At 33.7% G+C, this 23331-nt stretch overlaps 14 protein-coding genes and 1 non-coding gene across 15 annotated transcripts; 5 read left to right on the top strand and 10 right to left on the bottom strand.

The window, feature by feature from the left end:
- Nucleotides 1-111: 111 nt before the first annotated feature.
- Nucleotides 112-1017, bottom strand: HYPBUDRAFT_105831 (uncharacterized protein; the record flags this gene model as incomplete). Its single annotated transcript, XM_020218442.1, has 2 exons — nucleotides 112-630; nucleotides 682-1017. The coding sequence occupies 2 exons, from the start codon at nucleotides 1015-1017 to the stop codon at nucleotides 112-114; spliced, it is 855 nt and encodes a 284-aa protein (XP_020078056.1).
- Nucleotides 1018-1128: 111 nt separating this feature from the next.
- NUP49 (FG-nucleoporin) lies at nucleotides 1129-2456 on the bottom strand. Its single transcript, XM_020220902.1, has one exon. It carries the CDS (start codon nucleotides 2415-2417, stop codon nucleotides 1188-1190), a length of 1230 nt encoding a protein of 409 aa, XP_020078055.1. The 5' UTR covers nucleotides 2418-2456; the 3' UTR covers nucleotides 1129-1187.
- A 167-nt stretch (nucleotides 2457-2623) lies between these two features.
- HYPBUDRAFT_152224 (ssDNA endodeoxyribonuclease) lies at nucleotides 2624-3686 on the top strand (the record flags this gene model as incomplete). The annotated part of the gene is made up of 1 exon (XM_020220901.1): nucleotides 2624-3686. Exon 1 carries the CDS (start codon nucleotides 2668-2670, stop codon nucleotides 3682-3684), a length of 1017 nt encoding a protein of 338 aa, XP_020078054.1. The 5' UTR covers nucleotides 2624-2667.
- A 1560-nt stretch (nucleotides 3687-5246) lies between these two features.
- Nucleotides 5247-6812, top strand: MPT5 (Mpt5p; the record flags this gene model as incomplete). Its single annotated transcript, XM_020223903.1, has 2 exons — nucleotides 5247-5541; nucleotides 5635-6812. Coding segments are annotated over 2 exons (1473 nt in total), but the record flags the coding sequence as incomplete, so codon positions are not given.
- Nucleotides 6813-7740: 928 nt separating this feature from the next.
- Nucleotides 7741-8327, bottom strand: HYPBUDRAFT_193331 (uncharacterized protein). The gene has a single exon (XM_020222954.1). It carries the CDS (start codon nucleotides 8162-8164, stop codon nucleotides 7853-7855), a length of 312 nt encoding a protein of 103 aa, XP_020078052.1. The 5' UTR covers nucleotides 8165-8327; the 3' UTR covers nucleotides 7741-7852.
- Nucleotides 8210-9577, bottom strand: HYPBUDRAFT_152223 (uncharacterized protein). The gene has a single exon (XM_020220900.1). The coding sequence runs from the start codon at nucleotides 9540-9542 to the stop codon at nucleotides 8490-8492; it is 1053 nt and encodes a 350-aa protein (XP_020078051.1). The 5' UTR covers nucleotides 9543-9577; the 3' UTR covers nucleotides 8210-8489.
- Nucleotides 9578-9831: 254 nt separating this feature from the next.
- HYPBUDRAFT_147504 (uncharacterized protein) lies at nucleotides 9832-10617 on the top strand (the record flags this gene model as incomplete). Its single annotated transcript, XM_020220059.1, has 1 exon — nucleotides 9832-10617. The coding sequence occupies one exon, from the start codon at nucleotides 9832-9834 to the stop codon at nucleotides 10615-10617; it is 786 nt and encodes a 261-aa protein (XP_020078050.1).
- Nucleotides 10618-10770: 153 nt separating this feature from the next.
- On the bottom strand, nucleotides 10771-14517 carry HYPBUDRAFT_238835 (uncharacterized protein; the record flags this gene model as incomplete). Its single annotated transcript, XM_020223234.1, has 1 exon — nucleotides 10771-14517. Exon 1 carries the CDS (start codon nucleotides 14176-14178, stop codon nucleotides 10771-10773), a length of 3408 nt encoding a protein of 1135 aa, XP_020078049.1. The 5' UTR covers nucleotides 14179-14517.
- A 148-nt stretch (nucleotides 14518-14665) lies between these two features.
- Nucleotides 14666-16211, bottom strand: HYPBUDRAFT_165669 (uncharacterized protein). Its single transcript, XM_020222712.1, has one exon. It carries the CDS (start codon nucleotides 16071-16073, stop codon nucleotides 14781-14783), a length of 1293 nt encoding a protein of 430 aa, XP_020078048.1. The 5' UTR covers nucleotides 16074-16211; the 3' UTR covers nucleotides 14666-14780.
- Nucleotides 16212-17240: 1029 nt separating this feature from the next.
- HYPBUDRAFT_94116 (uncharacterized protein) lies at nucleotides 17241-18239 on the bottom strand (the record flags this gene model as incomplete). The annotated part of the gene is made up of 1 exon (XM_020223919.1): nucleotides 17241-18239. A coding segment is annotated over one exon (999 nt), but the record flags the coding sequence as incomplete, so codon positions are not given.
- Nucleotides 18240-18624: 385 nt separating this feature from the next.
- On the bottom strand, nucleotides 18625-19869 carry HYPBUDRAFT_135874 (cleavage polyadenylation factor subunit; the record flags this gene model as incomplete). Its single annotated transcript, XM_020219589.1, has 2 exons — nucleotides 19012-19869; nucleotides 18625-18873 (listed from the first exon to the last, which is right to left on the bottom strand). The coding sequence occupies exons 1-2, from the start codon at nucleotides 19825-19827 to the stop codon at nucleotides 18625-18627; spliced, it is 1065 nt and encodes a 354-aa protein (XP_020078046.1). The 5' UTR covers nucleotides 19828-19869.
- A 262-nt stretch (nucleotides 19870-20131) lies between these two features.
- On the bottom strand, nucleotides 20132-20203 carry HYPBUDRAFT_t47. Its single transcript has one exon. It is a non-coding gene; the product is annotated as a tRNA-Glu (tRNA).
- A 214-nt stretch (nucleotides 20204-20417) lies between these two features.
- HYPBUDRAFT_5043 (cytochrome b-c1 complex subunit 9) lies at nucleotides 20418-20612 on the top strand (the record flags this gene model as incomplete). The annotated part of the gene is made up of 2 exons (XM_020223477.1): nucleotides 20418-20544; nucleotides 20569-20612. 2 exons carry the CDS (start codon nucleotides 20418-20420, stop codon nucleotides 20610-20612), a joined length of 171 nt encoding a protein of 56 aa, XP_020078045.1.
- Nucleotides 20613-20995: 383 nt separating this feature from the next.
- On the top strand, nucleotides 20996-21361 carry HYPBUDRAFT_152219 (uncharacterized protein). The gene has a single exon (XM_020220899.1). It carries the CDS (start codon nucleotides 21019-21021, stop codon nucleotides 21346-21348), a length of 330 nt encoding a protein of 109 aa, XP_020078044.1. The 5' UTR covers nucleotides 20996-21018; the 3' UTR covers nucleotides 21349-21361.
- Nucleotides 21362-21934: 573 nt separating this feature from the next.
- Nucleotides 21935-23311, bottom strand: HYPBUDRAFT_5041 (uncharacterized protein; the record flags this gene model as incomplete). Its single annotated transcript, XM_020223476.1, has 1 exon — nucleotides 21935-23311. A coding segment is annotated over one exon (1377 nt), but the record flags the coding sequence as incomplete, so codon positions are not given.
- Nucleotides 23312-23331: the final 20 nt, after the last annotated feature.

The following is a 23331-nucleotide window of genomic DNA, read 5'->3' as shown; positions in this document are numbered from 1 at the left end:
CTAACTTAACTGGTGAAAACATCACAGTTTGAAGTCCCCCTACAAATACTGACATTCGAATGAATAATTCTCTATATATTTTAACTATAAAACCAGATAAATTTTAATGATCTAATCAAAATCATAATCGTTGTATGATTCGTTAATTGAATTACTAAATTTTGCAACACTTATTTCGTTTCTCTTTCTCATAATCAATTCTTCAAACCCATTAGACCTGTCTATGCCATCCCAAAAAAAACCAGCTTTAATTCCAAACCTGTTTGGAGGATGTATGCCTTTATTATAGGTTGGTCTTCCGGTCTTTGAAGTCGAACTTGTTTTTGTTTTAACTTTATCGTCAAAGACTTGTAACGGATCATCGAACCTTTCCTTCGACTTCATATGTCGTATATAACCTTCATCGCTTTTCGAGACTTGAAAAGATTTCGAATTGGATAGTTTGGTTTCAAATTCTGCTTGAAGTAATTTATCTGCCTCCCCTTGATTAATAGTTTGTTGTCGGTTTTGTTCATCGATTTCCTTTTGTTTCTGTGCTTCTAGAAGAGACTTTCTTTTGGCTTCTATATCTATTATTCTACCCGAAGAGTCTCTATAAACGGTTGTTTGGTTATTTTGCGGTTGTTTTTGCTTTTGGTCTTGATCTTGTTTTTGCTTTTGGCCTTGCTCTTGCTCTTGCACTTGTTTTTGGTCTGAGCTGTCCTTAGGTATTTCAGTTCCGTCTATTCGCTTGAAACCTTTGCTCAACTTAGAAGACCCCACCGAGACTTTTACTGGACCAAACTCATTTTCTGGGTCGTCATTGGGCTTAACTTCATTATCTGATTCATCTTCATGATGTATTACAGGATCCTGTTGAACAATAACAGTTGGATTTGCCGATGACTTAAATTTAGATTTATCTTTTGACTTTTTTTTCTCCTTCTTTGAGGTTCCTCCCGATAAATATTTCTCTAGGTAAGCAGCTCGAGACATTCTGTATGGTCTTTTGGAGTAAGTCAACTTGAAGGTTAGCATCAAATGAGATTAGTATGAGATGACTTGCATCTCGGTTTTTTCCTTCCGTGCACCAGTTTTTTCAAACAAACGAATATTTGCTACAAGACATGATTATATAGACATCTATATTAAAGCTAATAATACATATATAGAAGAGCATTGATGCAAGAGGATCGGGAATTTATGGATTATTTGGTCAATTTACCGAGATTGTTATGAACTTGAGCAATGGTGTCACATAATTCCATGAATAAATTATATTGATCTTTAACAACTTCCACAACGTTAAATAAACCTCCGAATCCTTCAACACAGGAGCGTTCCAAGCCACCAATGACTTCCTCGGCTTCTTTGACTATATTTTGATAGGTATCTAATATTTCATAATATTTTTTAATTTTCTTAACGAAAAATTCATTTAATTGAAATGAAGAAGATAATCTAGTACCTGGAGTTGATAATTGTATTATTAAATGCATCATTTTATTTATATCTTCCGTTAATTCATTATTGATTTCTTTTAGTGATAGCAATTGATTTGAATCGAATTTTAATGCTTGTTTTGTAGATGATAATTTTGTATAAAGATAATCAGTATCTTTATTTATTGATTTGATTAAATTATCATGTTTATACATGTCTGATTTTAAGGTTGTGGCTATTAAATGCTGAGTATTGATATAAGTATCGAAATCTTCCAATTCTTTCTTGACAGCAGGTGGTAAATCCCCAACTCTTGTCATGGCTGTCAATTGAGTTTCTTGTTGCTGTTGTTGTTGTTGTTGTTGCTGTTGATTGCTATTTGCTCCTCCAAACAATCCACCTCCTGAGGTATTGTTAGAGGTATTCCCGCCAAATAATCCTCCCGATGCTGGCTTATTCCCAAATAGCCCACCGGAACTAGTTTGGTTGTTATTATTATTACCAAATAACCCACCACTGGTAGAGGATGTGGTATTATTATTTGATCCACCAAACAATCCTCCACCGGTAGTATTATTTTGGGGATTATTAGTATTTCCAAAACTAAAACCAGAACTTCCAGTACCGCTACCGGTACCGGGATTCGAAGGGTTGGACCCAAAAAGACCTCCACCGGTTGCTGGTTTTGAGCCGAAAAGGCCACCTCCAGTGGTTGATTGATTGGTGTTATTTGAGCCAAACATTCCTCCGCTAGATTGAGTGTTGGTATTGGATCCAAACATTCCTCCATTAGATTGAGTATTAGTTGATGGATTTGTATTTGAAGATCCTCCAAAAAGACCACCAGAGGTAGAATTGGCGGTTGTATTGTTGGAGCCAAATAATCCACCAGATGCAGCTGGTGCAGCAGGGGCGGTGGGGTTTGTACCGAATCCAGAGGCCGGTTTGTTGGCGCCGAATCCACCAAACGATGAATTACCTGAGTTTCCGAACATGATTATTTGTCAGTCTGGATGGGTTTTAGCGAATGGTTAACGAATGGTGAAATCGATGGATCTTGTTGATACTTTTTTTTTTTCACTGTTCTACGAGTTTTTTTGTTGGTACACGCTATAAACAAAATATATATAATATATACAATATATAAATATATACAAATATATGTATACACACATACATACATATATTCATACATAGATACATACATACATACATACATACATTCATACATACACACATACATAGATGATTGATGAGACTTTGGTGCGTATGTATAAGGACATCCAGTCGCAGCTCAGCCGGGCCAATTCTGAGATGGTCCGAAGACACTTGAATGAAGAAGATGGACGGAGAAGATACGAACAAGGGATACTAGAAGAGTATAACCGGAAACTAGATATAGTCAACCAAGAGATGAAAAGGCTTCGAGAAGAAAACAGTCGAATGAAAAGACAAATACAGGGTTATAAGAACAAGTACGAGAGTCCCAATAAAAGACAAAGAGTCGAGAAGGAAGAAATGACCCGAAGTCAGTATAATGCATTACCTACGCAATATTCATCGGAAGATGAGTATTCAATCAGATCGTCGCCGAAGAAGGTGTCGCCGAAGAAGTCACCCATCAAGGAAATCATTGAAGACTCGGAGGAGGAATACGAACCGATTAAACTAGAAAGCCAACCATTAAATGATATAAGTCAACCATTGAGTGATATGAGCCAACCCTTAAATGATATAACCAAGCAGATCAACGAAATCAAAAGGAATGAAACCAAGCCTCCACAAACCGCATTACAAAGAAAAGAATTCTTAAGAAAGTATTATAAGATGAAATTCAATACTTCCAAGATCATGATAAACCTCACCACCAATCCAATCACTGAAAAAAATTGGATACTACAAGATTTCAAAGAGAATCCCAAGTACGTTAGACCCAAGGTAAGCAAGTACAGCGTGATGTCAAAGAAAGAAACCGAGGAACGAAACTTGTTTTATGAAATCACCGGAGAATCAAAAGAAGAACTAACTTACTCGCAAATCTTCGATAAGTTCCCTTCACCACCAGGGTTCATGAAGAGCGATTTCCCCGACACGCTAGAAACAGAGCAACGAAGAAGACTCATCAGCGAAAGACAACACGACCGAATCAAAAGACGAATCGATAGCGCCCTCGCAAACTTCTACGACCCCAACAAGCATGGCGAGTTCGTCTTCCAGGAGGACATCATTAACCAATACGTGGACGCCGGAAGGTTTCAGTAGGGTAATTATATAACTTGTATATATATAACTTGTATATATATAACACGTATATATATGCGTACACGTATGTATGTACGGATGTTTTTATTATTATGTTGTTATTGTTGTTGTTGTGCGTGTCTGTACCAACATAATAACTGCGAAAAGTAAAGGTTGCAACCGTTTCACGAAACCCAACTTGCCCAGCCCTTCTTCCCGGGGCAACACCTGGCCAACCCCAGCAGAGGCCCTTGCAAGAATCCACCGAGCAGACCAGTCACAACGGTACCTGGGAAACCGCAGGCCACCGCGGCGGAAGTCGGCGCCCTCCCAAAACCCTCGCCAGAACCAGCCCGACCAAAAGGGAAATAGGATTGGGTGCGTTTGAGCACTGAAAGTCACGTTTAGCAGCCAATTAACCTTGCCATTCTGGTCGTTCAATAATTAATGCGAATTAAACCTATATAATACACGAATAGTTATTAGGGGTAAGTAAATAAAAGGGGCAAAAGGGTATGAATCACAAATATTCTAATCAACCTTTCGAATCAGGATCCATTATACGCGATCAAATTAATTGCGATGGTAATTTTGATTTTGTGAATTATCCCAATATATTAGGGTTACATCATTAAGGGATTCACCATTTCTAGAATCAGGATCCAGGAACAATCTGGGGCACCGTCAAATAAACCTATATATAAATGACATACAAATATACAATACAAGTCAAACACCAAACTTATAATCCGTTTTGACAAAAGTTTAAAATTGCAAATTTACAAATTCCCACCGTTCCTCCAAACAATCCTCCAAACAATTATCCAGTTATACAATTATACATGCAACAAATAAATAAACATCGATAACTCACTACACTACACAACACAACACCCATACCTCTGTGTACCAAATGAATATTTTGTGTTTGTGGACATCAAAAAAGAAAAAACAACAAAAAAAAAAAAAGTTCAAAGGAACAAAAAAAAAAAAAAAAAAATTTACATTTTTTACAATTTTACACCTTTTTTCTCTGGTCCAACACTTTTTAACCGCCAACTACTTCTTCTTCTTCTTCCACAAGTTCCATTGACGTGTTGCTGCTCTTGATCTGGAGCTATTGGTGCTGTTGCTTGTTCTCTACGCTTACCCCGTGCTGTTTGACTGCTGTTTGACTGCTGTTTGACTCCTCTTGTGTTTGTCTGACTGCCGCTGTGTGCTTAACCGCTGTTGCTTGACTGCTGACTGTTTGACTGCTGACTGCTAACTGCTGACTGCTGACTGCTGACTGCTGACTGCTGTCTACTTGTTGTTCAACTGTCACTGTCTACTTGTTGTTCCCTGTCTACTTGTTGTTCAAAAGGTTGGGTGCTCCTTGGGTTTTCTTTTTTTTAGTGAGGAAATCTGTCGTTCTCTGACTCGTCTAGATTGTTTTTTTTTTCCTATATAAATTCATGAGTGGAATTTATAATTCTATTTCTTCTTCTTCAAATCAAGTCATGTCTAACTTAAATTTAAATCCTCCAAATAATAATCCAAATTATCAAATTTCTTCTACTCATCATCATTCAAATTCTTTTAATCATGGTCATAACTTATCAATTAATTCAATTAATTCTTTAATTGAACCAACTACTCCTCCAACTTTATCTACCATTAATTCAAAACTGTTTCTTTGGGAATCAAATAAATTAAATAATAACTTGAATTTACCCAATTTTAATTTGGATCAAAATAAAAATAATACTAATAATTCAAATTCAACAACAGCAATAACTAATAATAATACTGGTGGTAGTATTAATAGTACATCTGGTGGTAGTATTAATAGTGGGAATGGAATTCACGCTCGTAATTCAAGTTTCAGTCATAGTCATAGTAATAGTAATCATTCATTATCAGCTTCTCCATTACCTTTACCATTTAATCATCAACGTCAAATTTCAATTGAATCTTTATATTTAGATAAAGAAAATCAAAAACCTTTTAATAATTCTAAAATTGATAAAGAATATTTAACTTCAATTAATAAAATTCCTTTAAATCAATTAAAACAAGAAATATTAAAATTATCAAAAGATCAATACGGTTGTCGTTTTTTACAAAAAAAAATTGATGAAAATTTAATTTCAAATTCTCAATTAAGAAAATCAAATTTTGAAATAATTTTTAAAGAAATTTATCCTTATTTATATGAATTAATTATTGATCCTTTTGGTAATTATTTAATTCAAAAATTAATTGATTACTGTGATGAATCAAATTTAAATTTAATTTTAGAAATTTTACAATTTAATTTATTTCAAATTTCAATTAATCAACATGGTACTAGAGCTTTACAAAAAATTATTGATAATTTAAATAATGATTATCAATTAAATTTATTAATTAAAGGTTTAAAACCTTATATTATTGAATTAATTAAAGATTTAAATGGTAATCATGTTATTCAAAAAATTTTAAATAAATATAATCCAGAAAATTGTCAATTTATTTATGATTCAATTATCAATGATTTATATATTGTGGCTACTCATAAACATGGTTGTTGTGTTTTACAAAAATGTCTTAATCATGTTAATAATTATCAATTAAATGATTTTGCTAATAAAATTCTTTCCTTTGATATTTTTATTAATTTAATTAATGACCAATTTGGTAATTATGTTTTACAATATTTAATTTCAATTAATTCAATTGAAATTGATATTAAAATTTTTAATAATTTTATTAAATTTGGTATTAATAATTTATGCAATTTAAAATTTTCTTCAAATGTTATTGAAAAATTTTTGAAAAATTGTTTTAATAATGAATTTAAATCAATGGATTTTTCAAATTTAAAATTTGAATTATCTTATCATATTTTAAATTCGGATTTAAATAAATTAATTAATGATCCTTATGGTAATTATGTTATTCAAACTTTAATTGATATTTTAATTAATCCTCAAATCAATTATTTTTTGAAAGATTCAAATAATTTATCAGATAACTTGTTATTATTATTACCAATTAATTATAATCAAAATTTTGATGATTCTTTACAAATTCAAATTATTAAAAAGTGGTTTCAACATTGTAAAATCATTTCTTCATTTGGTAAAAGAATTCAACTGAAAATTAATATTATTTTAAATGGTAATTCAAAAACTTTACCTAAAATTAAAAACTCTCTACAACAACAACAACAGCAACAACAACCACAACCTCCCCAACAACAACAACCTCCCCAACCAAAAGTTAATTTACCATTGAATTCAAATAATTCTTTATTCAATTTTAACCAGAATATGAATGCTAATGGTGAATTTATTCAAACTGATTCTCGTCCAAATCCTTCTCATATTCAAACTAGAAGTTTGAGTTTAGGTAATCATCCTTCTCCCTCGAATCAATTTATTAATCATTCAAGAGGTTTTTCAGTTCCTCATATTCAACAACAACCTCCCCCACCCCCACCAATTAACACTTCTCATCATCATCAAAATTCTCAAAATCAATTTGGTTATTTTAATCAACCAAATCAAGCTCAAAATTATGTCTTTGGTGGTGTTAATAAAAACTTTATTCCAAGTCAAAATGGTTTTAATTCAGAACCAAACTCTTCTTTAAATACTCCAATTATTGGTTATCCACCAACTACTAATTTGCATGTTACTAACTCAATTGCATCGGGTTCAAAAGCTCCCGTTTCAAATTCTCAATCGAATACGAATAATAATATGACTTCTAACGAGTTTATGATTAATACACATGGTGATTACCCTACATTATTTGATAATGGTTTTAAAAATATGACTCCTCCTCCTCCTCCTCCCCCAACTTTTTTACAACAACAACAACATCACCAAAATGCATACACTCAAAATCAATCTTATCAACAACAACAAAAACATCAGTATAATATTATTAACCAAGGACAATATCAAGTGCCTTCCGGTTTGAACTACTATCAAGGTTAATAAATGATCTTTTGTTTGGTGCTTTTTAAATTTATCCAATTTTATATTTTTATCCTACTTGTCCTTTTTTTTTTTTCTACATATCCTTTATTTCTTCCTTTTATGTGTTTATTTTCAATGTTGTATTTAAGGATTACTCCATTATGATCTTTGTTATTATTAGTTTGTGTCTTTTTTATTTTTACTTTACTTTTTATTTATTTATTTAATCATGGCCGTGTTTCCTATAGACCAGTTGAAAATGCTATGAACATTATTTTCTTGTGGTTTACAAACATGTCAAGTTTGTGATGTCTACAAAGCTTTGAAAGTTTAATAGATATCTTCCAATTGAAAATTCTCCCAACTTTCCAGATGAAAACCGTATAAACAAAAAAAATAAAAAAAAAAGAAAAAATTACCAAAGATTTTTTAAAAAAAAAAAAAGAACCATAAAATGAATAAACTGTTGTAACTTTATGTGCCATTAATATGATACCCTTAATCACGCATTCCATGTTTTTTTTTTGCCTCCACCTCGTCATTTCATTATACATTTCTAACAGCTCATTTCTTATATATTTACTTCAATTATTTGTGTACTGTTTTCTTTTTCAATCAATTTTGTCATTATTTAAACTTTATGTAGCAGCCATTTGAAAACCGTAAAACGAAAAATCATTTTCCGCAGCAGCAACGCGAAGGTAAACGATTTGAATCGAGACTTTGTATAAGGTGGTGTATATATAAGGTACTTACGTGTTATTAAATCCTGAAGGACTACATTTATTTCCATTGGTTCCGTGAAACATTACCCTTAATGACCGTAGTATTGCTAATCTATTTATATATTAATAGGATGCGAAAAAAAGAAAGAAAGGCTTAACGTCTTCTTTTAACTTTATCCCAGGCAGAAGTAGGTTTTCTTTTCCTAGAAGTACCTTCCAGGATATTTCTATTATTATTAAACATTGACCAATCTTCACCGGCAAAGTGATTTGCCTTTTCGTTTTGTTTTTGTTTGAAGCTCTTTTTAAGTTGAGTATTGGGTAATCTGGTGAAGTTACTTTCTTCGTAAGTTTGAATTTCTTCTTCTCTTTGTCTATCTTTATCAGTTTTAACACCTCCTCTACCATTGTTTACAATACTTGAACCAATTGATACTTCTGCTTGAGGTAATTCAGAGTTTTCTGCCAAATATTCTTCCATACTTTGTAATTTACGATTAGACGACTTATCAGTACCCTTTTCACTGAAGGTAGCAGAGGGTGGTGCAACTGCAGAAATCTTGGGTGGTTTATAAGCTTCAGCATTTTCACTTGGCTCTGATGATTTGGATGGTTTAGCTTTGCTTGAAGTTTTAGTTAATTTGGCCAAGGCTGCAGCATCTGGTCTATAAGAAAGAGCGTCGTCTTCTTCTTCAGACTCGGACTCGGATCCGGACTCTGATCCGGACTCTGATCCGGATTCTTTGTTGGATTCTTTACTAATCTTAGCTTCTATTCTAGTTTCATCTTCCATCATTCTATTATACGATCTCACCATTTTATCAATTTGATAATTTAATTTCTTCTCTAATGGCTTAATCCCTTTTTCTAATGAAACCCTCTGTATAATTGAATTTTCCACCATTTTCTCCTTTAATGATTCTGTCTTGTCAAATTCACAATCTTCTTCTAATCTTTCCAAGTGACTTAAAATTATAAGAGCAAGATTGTTTAAATACGACAATAACGAGCTGTTTTTCAATGTCAATAACGAAACCCCTTCTAGTTTATCGAGTCCTAGTTTTTTCATAAGTTCCTGAACTATACTAGGGAAAGTATCTTCATTATCGAGATGATCTTGTTCTATGGACTGGATCGACTGCGTCGTGGTCTCAACTGCAGCTGCAATACCCGTGAGTAGTTGGTCCACGGATTCCCTGGTGGCCATCTTGACAAGTACGTACTTATAGGTGTAATCAAACGGTAGACTCTAAGACTAAACAGAAATAAAAGGAATGAAATATGAAAAATGAAAAAAAAAAAAAAAAAAAAATAATCTTAGTGCTTATGTAAGAGCTTATGTAAGAGGAGATGAGATAAAATACGAGCAGTTGCACAAGCTATCAATTTTTTTTTTTCTTTCTTTCTGAGAGGAAGAGCATCGAAATTTTGAAAGAATCACTGCCTCTTAGAAAAGAATATAGTTATTCGGATAGAAGAAACAGAAGTCAAGCACGATGCCTCAAAACGAGTATATTGAACAGCACATAAAGCAACATGGTAGAAGATTGGACCATGAAGAAAGAAAGAGAAAGAGAGAAGCCAGAGAAGGACATAGAATAGCTAAAGATGCCCAAGAGTTGAAAGGATGGAGAGGTAAGCAATTTGCTAAGAAACGTTATAGTGAAAAGGTTGCTATGAAGAAGAAGATCAAGGCCCACCAAGAATCCAAGGTTAAAGGACCATCTACACCAAAACAAGATGAAGGAGAAGCATTACCAACATATTTATTGGATCGTGAAACTAATAACACTGCTAAAGCTATATCATCTTCAATCAAGCAAAAAAGATTAGAGAAAGCTGATAAATTTTCGGTTCCATTACCTAAGGTCAAAGGTATTTCTGAAGAAGAAATGTTTAAGGTTATTAAAACTGGTAAATCCAAATCTAAATCCTGGAAAAGAATGATTACAAAACATACTTTTGTTGGTGAAGGTTTCACCCGTAGACCCGTTAAAATGGAAAGAATCATTAGACCTTCTGCTTTGAGACAGAAAAAGGCCAACGTGACCCATCCAGAATTAGGAGTTACTGTTTTCTTACCAATTTTGGGGGTTAAGAAAAACCCTCAATCTCCAATGTATACTCAATTAGGTGTTTTAACTAAAGGTACTATCATCGAAGTTAATGTTTCTGAATTGGGTTTGGTTACTGCTGGTGGTAAAGTTGTTTGGGGTAAATACGCTCAAATTACAAATGAACCTGATAGAGATGGATGTGTTAATGCTGTTCTTTTAGTCTAATCTCTAAAATGATTTCATTATGTCTTACTCTTTTTTTTTCATTTCAACGTTTATTTACACCTTGTGTCCTTTTTTTTTGCATTTGTATTTTTAGTTACGTTTTAATTTGATATCGATTTTTAAAATAAAAGAATGAAATGTTGTAGTATTAGATTATTCGGATAAATTACTATCAAATAAATCTTCACAAACTATATCCGGTTTACCAATAGAGATCAATGCACAATTGAGAATAAGCCTAGCACTCTCTCTAAGAATTAACCACTGACTACTAAGTAATTTGGACCCCACTAAGAAACAAAGTCCACTTATATGTTGCTTATTTGAAAGTTGTGGTAATAATTCACAATGTTTAACCAATATTTCATGCGGTGTATGCTTTTTACTTTCAAGATTGAAAGGATGAATATTAAATTCCTTATGTAGATTATTCTTTCTCAAATTAGTATAAAATTCCTGCCTTATTCTAAGAAGATATTGGTAACCACCTTCGGCACTATATTCTGACATCTTTGAATAATCTCGAATATGTTTACCTAAATTTTCAATTTCATTAAATCTATGTGATTCTATTCCATAAGTTGAATAAACATAACACCATAAAACCATGGTTGCTATCCCAATTGCATACATGCTATCAAAATAGTCATTTTCAACTGACCAATCTATGAATATACTGTGGGTTTTATCATCAGGATTTAAGTCATTATTTGGTTTTAACATTAATTCCCATAACAACAAGTAACAATGAACAACACTCTTTAAGTTTATTATGTCATTTATTGACAACTTATTCATTTGTAAATTCCTTGACCACATACTGTTCAATTTTCTACGAACAATCAGGCGATCCTTCTTGGTTACACCAACACTCTGGTTAGCAGGAGATCCGCCGAAAATCGCAATATCATAATGGTTAATATCTGCCATCCCGATTATTTGTGTAAGGTGATACATTGGAAATTTACATTGGAAAGGTTTATGTTGGAACACTAGCGGTTCGGGCAGTTTTACGCCTCCATAACAATTGGATTGTATTGTCCAATTGTCAAAGGCCTTTGATAAAATCTCTTTCCATACTTGATTTTTCCTGTTTGATACTATCCCATTCGTTGTTAATAAAGATGAATTATTTTGAAGATCAGTTTGCTGCATTTGATACATAATCGATATTAACCCAGCAAATAAAATTTTCCTTGAAAAAATTGAATGAGTACTGGTTAAACCTTTTATTTCTTCGGCTGGTTTTAAAATATCTTTTAATGCATTGATAAATTTAATCCCCATACTCATCTTACCACTTTCATTTTTATGAAAATGATGATTATCACGATGAAGCGTATCGATTTGGGATTGTAATTTTTTCTGTCTTTTTACTATTTTTCTAAAGGAACCATTTAATTCTTGTGATTCCCATAACTGATTATCATTACATGGTAAATTTAATAATTGTAATTGATAAAATGTCATCTGAGGGTTATGACGAAATTTAATATAGTCAATAATGTCCAAATAAAACGTCATGAAAGTAATTCTTTTCATTGATTCTGATTCAACCCATTCATTGAAAAGATTCACATCGTGTTGATCATTAACTTTGACGGTATTCAAGTCGGTATTTATGTCAGAAGACTCTTCACCACCAGTACTCGTAGATGTATTACTTTGAGTTACCTGTTTATTATGATGAGTAGGGTTCCCACCTAATAAAGGAGATCTTCTTAATAATTGAACAGTGGTACCATGATGAATATGAGCTCTCTCGTGCATCTCTCTCAGTAAAAAGTTTTTCTCTGACCACTCTAAAAGATTCAAAGTTTGTAAGACCCATAATTTAGTTGGAGTTTTAAAATCCTTATGTTGGAAAATCATAAATCTTAAAGGTTCAGCAATCAAATCACAAAACTTCAAATAAGAATCTTTTTTCAATTTACCATTGAGTATTGTTGGTATTGGAGCACAGTAATTTGCACCAATTATAATCATTGCCAATAATAATAATGGTTGAGAAAGTTTAGTATCAAAGGAAGGTTTATGCAAGATACTAAACTGGGGATGGAAATACTTCCAATATTTTGATAAGTAGAATGAAAAACGATTCTCCAAAGAACAATTATCATCAATGAGAACGAAACAGTCTTCGATTTGTTTTCGATTTAATGAAGGAATTGATTTTATAAGTGAATTTACTAATAAGCTATCAATGAAAATGCATTTTTTTTTAGAGACATTAGAATGTAATCCATGTTCTTGAATTACCTTCATTAAGTTATTTTGATTAAAATTTATTTCATAAGTTTCAGGAGTTAAGTTTATATCTGATCCCGAACGAGACGTTAAAGAGTCATTAGTATTAGTTGGGGAACTAGACTCCATGGATGAAAATTGGAAATTGTTATTATTGGCTAAGCCATTGAGAGCTTTTGAATTATATTTTTCATTATTCTTTCTTAAAAATATTTCTTCCAAAGGATTAGTTGAATTTGGAATGAAATTCATATCTTGAATGTCAAGATTATTTAAATTTTGGAAATAAGAATTATATTGGCTTGCTGGGTGATAGAATGGGGTTAAGGGATTCGAGTTTGGATCTTGTATTGAATTCCAATTACTATTCGGTTGTGATGGTAAGATCGATACACGATCGTTTGGATTCGGAGATATTTGCGAAGAATCAAAAGGTGATGGGAATTCATTTGGATTTTTCACATTAATTGATGCATTTGTCAATGGTTGTAGGATGTTTTGATCGACATTGGGGGTTCTATCAACTTGGTTTGAATAATTTTGGGCATTATCATTGAAAAGCCAAGATAGAACATCTACTTGAGACTGTGGATGATTGGTATCGAAGCCCGGTAAATGGGGGCGGTCTAGGTGTGATTGATGAACTGAAAAATCATTGGGTATACTTGGTTCAACAATGTTATTTGGAATTGGGATAGTAGAATAACCGGATTGAGGTTGAGCCTGAGGATGAGGCGGTTTTTGCGTAACCAATGAATTATTTACTGTTGGACTAGTACCAAAGGAATTATTTATTGGTAAAGGAAATTGCCCCGGTGTTTCTAGGGCATCATTTGGACGAGTGTGAATCAAATTTGATATTTGAAGCGGTGAGCTATTTGACGAGATTGGCAAGGGTATTTGGGATAAATCACTCGAACATGCTGGTTTGCCTATACTTTTCTTCCTTGAACCATCTTGTTTTGACTTATCTATTTGATCACTCGAAGGTTTCCTTTTCTTCAAGTTGACTTCTAATTTCATCAACTCTAAATGTCGTCTTGCATGACGTTCTTTCAAATCTTTTCTAACGAATCTTTTACCACACTTCTTCCTTATCCCATTGTCTTCTTCCAAGATAAAATCACATTCGAAAACTTCTTTTGGTTGATGATTAAGATGATGTCGAGATAAATGGTCCGATCGACTGAAAACCTTATCACAATCCGGACAAGGAAACGATCCCAATGTTCTTTTCTTCTTCTTCTGGCTCTGTTTTAGCGTTTCATCACTCATTGGTGTATCTAGATGGGATTCCGAATTAAAATCTGACATCTCCAACTTCAAATTTAAAACTATCAAGTTAAGCAAGTCAAAAATCACTTCAACCTCGTTCTTATCAAACACTCTAGTAGTACTCCAATCTTTTCTATGTCTATCACTTTCGGATTAATTAAATATAATTTATCCTTAGATTGATGTAATTATGTTAATGTCAGCCGGATTTCTATTATTATTTTTTTTTTTTGTTTTCTGCTGGTCCTATTCCGGAACCTACTTCAAGTTAAATCGGATTTCAGTGGATTCACACACACAATATCCCGTGTTCTAGGAGCTATTTCTGCTTCTAGTATTCTTCTTGACTCGACGAAATGCTTGCAAGGTGTAAATGCCTTTTGGCCAGGCCAATTTATTGTGCTGCTCTGACTCAGATTTTTTTCCGAATTTTTATATTGTCTTTGTACATTGTTTTCTCCGCTTTAAGAAAAGCGAAAGTTTTGAAGAACGCAAAAAGTTTACGAGTTTTGAATTAATTAATGAAGTTATTTATTAGTTCTACTCGGGTCTATACCCTGAAAGCATGCGTGGTCATAAGGTTCATGAGTGAGGTTTATTTGAAGGCTCATCAGATCAAGCTAAGAAGATCATTTGAAGGCTTATGCTTCGATTGGACCACCTCTGGATTCTAAAGTGAGTGGCTGACTAGGAGGTAAGATGGAAGTTGTAGAATTTGTAGAGTTGGCATCTTTTCGATCATCAATATCTTCCCAAAGATTAATGAAAGAGGGAGGTTCAGATTTATAGAAACCCAATTCTTTATTTTCATCGGAAAACCTTAAAGATTTTTTATTTGATAAGGAAGGGGAAGGGCTTTTAGTTTTAGTTTCTTTAAAACTGTTGATACGCATTCTATCAAGAGTCATACGTAATTCCAATTGTTCATTTGCATCAGCGTTAGTTTTATGATTAGGAATATAAAAATTTTTTCTTTTGCCTAAACCATTATTAAAACTTAGCGACTGATCAAAATAGTGATAAAATTTTTCAAAATTCATTAGTAAACCAATTTCACCGTAACTATCGGTAATATCTGGTAAGCCATGACAGTAATTTGAATCAATACGAATTTCGCTTTTAATTGCTTTGTAATCGAAATCTTTAAAATCTTTTGGATTTAACTTCCATATATCAAGATATTTCTCATACATTTTTGGATTGTTCAAATCTATTTCTTGATTAGTATTGGAATTATCGTCTTTTGATGATAAATGGAATAGCATGTAATCCAAAAAGGTGAATACTTTGACTTGATTATACTGATCAATGAATAAACAATCAAGTTCTTCATTTAACGATCCTTGGTTCCCTAGATTAATAATTTCATTACATATTGTTGGAATATCTGGAGCTTCGAATTCTTGTAAAAAACTATTGATTGTGAAATTAATAACTTCTTTGATATCTTTATCGAATTGAATGGTTGGAAATCTTTTAAGGATCAATTTGCTTATTTTATCTCGAATCTTAATTAAATCTTCATCAAAAGTTAATTTATTCGATAATATTGGACTGAGACTTAAATTTGAATTGACTTTTGGACTGACGCAAAATTCCTCTTCTTTGGTATTGGATTCAAATGACGGCGACAGTTGTTTAATAAAGGTGTTTATTAATCTTTTAACATTGATACTTGAATCATTATAGTGTTTAATTGAATGTTGTAATCCACTTTTAATCGAGTTTCTGGAATCTTTTAATGTATTCAAATCACATCTATTAAATGGAAATTGATGACCTAAAGGTATTCTCTTAGGTACCAAGTTCCAACTAGATGAATCAATCGGCCATCCTGACCCATAACCACTGACAGCTTTGTTATCACTTTGAGATTTTTTGGCTTTATTTTGATTAATAAACTTTAAAATAGTTTGAGTCTCCGACATGATCATCAATTGGAAAACCTATCAATACACTAACAAATAGAAAAAAACAACTTAAATGAATAATCCTGGTATAATTGAATATATCTTTAATCTAAAACTGATAGCGGTCGAGAACCTATTAATAATTCAATGCACCAAAAAAAAAAACTATATGATCATTGGCACCAACAAATGACTCTTTATAACTTGGAAGGATTTTGGTTTAAAAAGATCAGCCTGGATGCTTCTTCTATGAAAAATCAGTCAACTGAAAACAACCTAACAAAAAAAGAAAAATAATGAAAATAAAAAGAAGTAACAAAAAAAAAATAACGAACAAAGGCTAAACAAAAAACAATAAGTATCCTACTCTGTTTTTTTTCGTTTTGGAAGGGTGTTTTGTTTCTTTGAGTTACTAACTCCCTGTTTCTCCCCTGAATTGACTGAATTGAAGGGCATCTTAAATCTTTTTTTTTCTATTCTGTGTCAGTAACAAAGCGACATTAGAAAAACCGCTATGGTCGCATTTCTGCCGTTTACGGTAAATGAGATGCTACAGTATAAGGTTTAGGTATAAGAGTGCATTATAGAGACTTATGGAATATAGAGACTTATGGATTAAATAGTTAACGATTGGGTCGAAAGCATGGGGTCCAACGCATTAATGTAAACAAATAAGAGGTGAATTTCACCTGTTGTATAGTGAACTAAGTAAATAATGGCTAAACACGGTTAAATTGTAATTAATTTCACCATTAAAGAATCGATCTTGATGCAAATATAAACGAAAAGTTTTTTTGGAAACTAATCATCAGAGTTGGGTCTGGCGTAGGGATGAGATCGAGACGAGCTGGGAGTGCTTCGTCTTGATCTTTCAGGGCCACCTCCGCTGCTTCCGTCACTGACACCACTATTGATTCTTGTGAGAAGAGCCGAAGCAGGAGTTACTTCGGAACCCACCAATGCACTGGGGATCGATTGTGGGGTTGTGTTCATGGAACTAGTGCTACTGTTATCATTGAACACTTCACCTCGACTCAGTATGTTGTCACTAGGAGACACGGTGTTGGAGACGTGGTTGAATCTTTGCTGAGATTCAAAGTTTCCTTGGCCCCTCATATAACCTGATGATTCATCATTGGCATTAGAAGTATTGTTTGTGGTAATATCGTTAGCATCGTTATCATCTGAGTCACTGCTTGAACTATTGGCCCCGTTTATTTCGGTTCTGGTTCGAGGTCTTGAGATGCTGATAACATGAGCTCGGGGTCTTCTAGCTGATGCAAGTGAAGGATTGAGATCTCCGATGGGTATTTTCCTCGGTAATATCAAGTTAGGATCTCCAGTTTCGCTTCTTACTCTATTAATTGGATAGGTGGGTGTTGACCAATCCTGTGGCATATAGGAATCGGTTAAAGGAGTGATCAAAGGATTTGGTGTTCTTCTGAATGGTCTAAATACGTCAGTCAGATGATGTATTAAATGATCGGCAACATCATTGGGTGGCGAGGGATTGAAGTTTGATTGAACTTCTTGTCTTATTCTTCTTTCTCTTCTGGCTTGAGGACTTTCTTCATTAGCTTCAACTTCTTTCCTACATAATGGACAACTAACATTAGATTTAAGCCATTCTATTATACATGATTTGCCAAAAACATGTTTGCAATTTGGCATCTTGACTGCAACATGAGAGCTTTCATCCTTTTCCTTCGCTGGATTACTTTTTTTCTGTTCATCTTCAAAAACCAAGTTCATTTGATCTTCACTAAGTGGCTCTAAAGTTGATAAATTTGAACTTGGAAATCTGAAGGGAATTGATCCTGATGAATCTGCTGGGAAAAATAATGAAGGATCCTTGAATTGGCTACTTGTTTCGAGCGACTGGATATTATTCACTGAATGAGAACGTAAATTATCGGAAAGTTGGCCATTTAATTCAATCGATTTTTTATATTTATCACTTCTGGTATCTTCGGCAGTTAGTGGTACTGACTCTTTTTCTTCGCTTTTCTTTTCGAGGTTCTTCTCATAGTCGTCAAAGCAAATTGGACACCTATCCGTTCTAATTTTATAGTAATCAACCTCTTGTAAACTATCTATTGCTTCTTCTGATGCCAGTTTTTTCTTATTTGGAATACCTCCGGGTGAAAAGACTCTTTCAAAGAGATCTCGAAGCCATGTCGGTAAATCATTGGCATGTGTGGTTATTTCCGCGTCAAAGACTGTTCCATCAAATAAGCTTGGTGGTGGTATATCCATGATGTAATGGTATATATGTGTTAAGAAGAAGCTATTCACCTGTTCTATTCCAATCACTCACTTATTAACTTCAAAGTTTCGGTGTGCGTGATTCACCGAAAAAAAAAAAAAAAAAAAAACCTATTCCTACACACGATTATTAAGCAAAAGCTGTCTAATTACTTCAGTTGTATGTATCTATCATAATGCAAGTGGAGTATGATCCGATATCTAGTGAATCAAGTAGCTAAAGAAAAGATTTGAACGAAAGAGAGCAAGAACCGAAAAAAAAAAAAAGAAAAGGAAAAAAAAAATCAAAAAAAAAAAAGTTGCAAAAAACTTAAAGATATTGTGCTCTAAGGTCAGTGACCATGGATTGAGATTGAGCAGGTAATGAGCTTATTTGATCTGCTGGTAATGATAAGACTTGCACGATGGCGTCTGCTTGATCAGAAGGTAAATTGGCTAATTTTGCCCTTGTTTGAGGAGGGAAATGAGCCCAATTTGGATTATTTATACCATTATTTGAATTGATGGGTGGAGAGTTTTGAGGTGGAGGTAATGGCTGACCGTAGACGGATGGTTGGGGCTGTTGAGGTTGTTGAGGGGCGATATAACCACCAGTCGCTGGGGCAGGTGGTTGGGTTAACATTTGACCGTAAGGGTTAGGCATGAAGTTTGATTGAGTTGGTTGTGGGACTGGTTGACTTGGGGGCGGTTGTGGGACTGGAGTACTCGAGGCAGATTTCATTGATTCAGTAATAACATCGGAATCGATGAATCCCATTAACAATAATGCTTGCGCAGCAGTGGTAGCCAACTGTGGAGACAACTGGAAAACATCACCAGCTCTCGATGCATTTGGACCATTTAAGATGTTCTTCAAGTTGGCAATCAATTCGATTAACTGAGGAGGCGGTATTTGACTTAAAGTTTCGTTTATCTTATCTGGAGTTGTAAATGGTAATTGGGCGACTTGTGGTAAATTCTTAGTGGCTTGTAAATGTTTTTGAGATATTGGATTATCGACTACTCTTGGTGTGTTCAAGCTTGGTGATTGTGTGAATTGGTTATTTGTATTCATGTTCACATTCATGTTCATGTTCATATTCATATTCATATTCATATGACTGTTCATAGGAGTGTTATTTCCAGCTAATTCTGGGGGTAATTGGACGTAGGCCGGTAAGTATCGGTGGTCAAGGTCCATTACTTGTTTTGGCTCATTATTATTGGCTCTAAATCCTTCTTTTGATAATTCAACTCTTAATTTCTTAACTTGTCCTCGTCCATTTGGCGCAGCTATCTTGATTTGACTTAATGAATTCATGGCTTTTTGAGCTTCTTGAGGGGACTCATACTCAATGAAACAGAACCCCTTGTTTTTTCCAGCATAATCGAATCCAAGTCTTACATCAACTATTCTTCCTGAACCGCTTACTACGGATTTCAAAATGTTTTCATCCCAATCAAATGGAATAAGCCCAACATACAATATACTCGATGGCGCCATTCCATTATTAAAGTTATTCCTTCTAGACATTTTCTAGCTAACAATATTACTATATAATCAACTCAAACTTGAATTCAATTCTTTTTGAAAAAGTTGGTTGTTTTTCCTCTGCTTTCAGTTTTTTTTTTTTTTTTTCTCTTTCGTTTTGTATGTGAAACCAAGTGCAGGAAACTGGACAATCAAAGAAGACAAAAAGTACTACGTATTCTAAGCAGATTGTCCTTTAACCAGCTCCTCGATGCTTAAGTCTTGCTTCTTGGGTCTTTGGCGGGCTACTATGGACAGGTCGGGAAGTAGCAAAAAAATGATGATATTCTAAATATGCAAAAAGAAATTCCGATACCGGGAGTCGAACCCGGGTTTGCTCGGTGAAAGCGAACCGTGCTAGCCGTTACACTATATCGGAAAATTATTGTCAGTTTTGAAGGGTGGTTTGTATTACTATGGTAATTTATAGTAATCTCTAGTTTTTACTTTTTTCAAAAAATTTTGTCAATTTTAACGATACAGAGAAGATTAGAACTGTCCTTGCATAAACATGACACGCTTAACAAAGTGATTTTACCATTTTTAAAAAAAAAAAAATTTCTGATTCGATAGACAAAACAGATTAAAACACAATGTTATCTATTTCTTCATTATTCAAGAGAAACTCTGTTTACGTTGCTACTATCTTTGGTGGTGCTTTTGCTTTCCAAGGTTTCTTTGATGTTGCTGTTACCAAATGGTACGAAAGCCACAACAGAGGTAAATTGTGAAAAGATGTCAAAGGTGATTTCCTCGAAGGTGGCGATGAAGATGAAGATGATGAATAATCTCTTAAAACAAACTTATCAAACATTATAATTCTTCAAATTTTATAGATAATAATGATTCAAACATGTTTTATGACAAATGTCCCAAACTCATTTATTCCATATCTCAATGCAGATTCACGTATTGTCTTGTACTTATAAACAAAAAATCAACCGTTCACTTTATTCTTTTTTATATTATTTTATTTCACTGGCTTGTTATCTATATAGTTGGTATTTAGTTTCAAAAATATTATCTTCTTTATATCTATATAGTTGGTACTTAGTTTCAAAAATATAAAAATATTCGCAGAAAAAGAATTCTTTTACAGTCACAGTCACAGTTTTAGTTTTTGTTTTCTTGGAGTTGTAAAGAAAGGACATTATTTGCTGATTATTCAACAGTCTTTTTCTTTTCTTTATTGTAATGTCATCTAACAAAGCTCAAGATAGTTCTAATCCTCCCATAGGGACACCTCCCAACTGGTCTGAGAGTCAGGTGATCCCAGCCTTCGGTAATCGAGATCGTGGATTACATGGAGGTGCTGGTTACCCTAAAGAACCCTATGGTGGTCGACCAGATGGTGGCTACGTTCCACTGATATTTGGTGGTGGTTATGGCCAATACAAATACTATCAGCAACAACAACCAAGGTATGCCCAACAACAAGGTGGTGCTGGCAGTGGTTCTTCCACCTGTTTAACTGCTTGTTTGGGTGCACTTTGTTTTTGTTATACTTTAGACATGGTTATTTAAAAAAAAAAAAGAACATGTTGCATTTCGTTGTTTTATCAATATATATATATATATATATATCCGTATATCTACTTAGTTAATTTTGCTAATTATTGCTGACTTTTTTTCTGCTTTTTTTGATGGAAAAATCAGAATATAAGGACGAGCTTAAACGTTTAAAGAGTTGAGTATTCCTGATCCTCGATTACAAGGAAGCACTTTGAAGTACTCAACCTGGGTGCAATGGTTTATGCTGGTTTTAAAGGCAATAATATAATGGTTTTTACAGTTGAGTCATGTTGTTTGTTTTTCACAAAGAAAAGGTTTGAGACTCTTTGCAGGTGAAAAGACGGAAGAGTGAAGTTCAGATCTGGCAACTTGTTAATTATGTGCTAGCGATTGTTTTTTCGAAAGAATAAGCCTTTTTTTTTCGCAGCAATTTGTATTAAACCCTATGACTAAGCCCAATAACTGTATATACTCTACGTGTCTACGAAATCATTATGAAAAGTCTTCACATCAATCATACTTTATATAGTTTAGAATTGAAATACGCAGATAATTTAAAATTTAATAAATATGAATAAACACCTCAAAGAAGAAACCATTAATTCTGAGGCTTCTCTCTTTTGATATAGTCTCTATAAAGTCCTTTGATAATGATTTTTATTGCATGTCTACCCTCCCATATAGGGAATAAACCAATGACAATTAGGGTTGTATAAAGCCAGATGAGTCCAACAACTATATACCCTTTATAGTAAGCTTCGGTCATGATCCAATCACGGTACATTGCACAAGGCCAAATAACCCATGTAAGTAATAATGTCACTATGAATGCAATAGTAGCAAGTTTAATATATTTGTTAAGGAGCTTATCCGTTTTCTCAGCCAGTTCCAAAGATTCAAGCTCAATATCTTTTTGAGAAGTCTCTTCTACTGAATAGTTATTGTTCTTCTCATCGAGTTTTTGATTGACAGAATTGTTTGACGTGCTATCTTCTTGGCTTTCGTTGGCTTTTTCACTTGCAATAACCAATTGAGCTTCTTTGAATTTGTTCCAGTCATACTTGTAAGGTTTATAAGCGAGACTGATGATGACTGATAGTATTCCTGGAAGGAAAAGAGCGGTAAGTCCAGAATATAAACATGGAACTTGAGCACTCAATGTTGTAGCATTTATTACACCGTTGGCGAACTTTCTTGAAACAAGAATCCATACGATGAAAGATGAAATTATACCAATTATTGGTGAAACCGTAGCTGCAATCCGGGTTTGTCTATCCCAGAGAATACTAAGAGCAAGAGGGAAAACGGCAACACATATAACATTACTAATGAAATAACCCATCCAAGTCATAGTGACACCGACGTAATGAAGCATTATTGAGAACCCAGCTGAGAATAATCCAAAAGCAACAACTGAAAGATGAGAAATTCTAATCACCTGTTTGTTATTAGCCTTAGGGTGGATATACTTCTTATAGATATCATAAGAAATGATACTACTTACGGAAATCATTTGGGCACTGACAGTAGAAGTAACGGATAAATAAATTACCAATAATATAGCTCCAACTGAGCTTTTACCCAAGGTAGCCTTCACGATGTAAGGTAAAGGGAATCCACTTTCAATTTCATACTGAGTCATCTTTCTAGGGTAAGTAGGGAAAGAAGGATCGTTTTCCAAAAACAAAGTAGCTGATCCGAGAATAGCTCCAATACTCCATGCATTAGATAAAATTGCAATAGAGGCTGTTAAGTATCCAGGAAATGTAGCTTCCGGTCTTGCTGAAAAACTTTTCTGCCAGAATGAGGAATCAGAAATCGTCAATCCAAAATTCCCAATGGTCAAGACCAACGCAAATATAAATCCATTTTCAGATTTCCCAGTAAGAAATGAACCTTCATAGTTACCCTCAATATACTTATCTTTAGCGGCTTCCGTCACTCTAGTCCAAAGATTGTTTAACCCACCTACTTTCTCAGAAGAAAGCACGGCTG

This window comes from Hyphopichia burtonii, assembly GCF_001661395.1.
Source record: "Hyphopichia burtonii NRRL Y-1933 unplaced genomic scaffold HYPBUscaffold_2, whole genome shotgun sequence".
In the NCBI taxonomy this organism is placed as follows: Eukaryota; Fungi; Ascomycota; class Pichiomycetes; order Serinales; family Debaryomycetaceae; genus Hyphopichia; species Hyphopichia burtonii.
The sequence above is the reverse complement of the archived record's forward strand: the minus strand, read 5'-3'. Positions and strand labels throughout refer to the sequence as shown.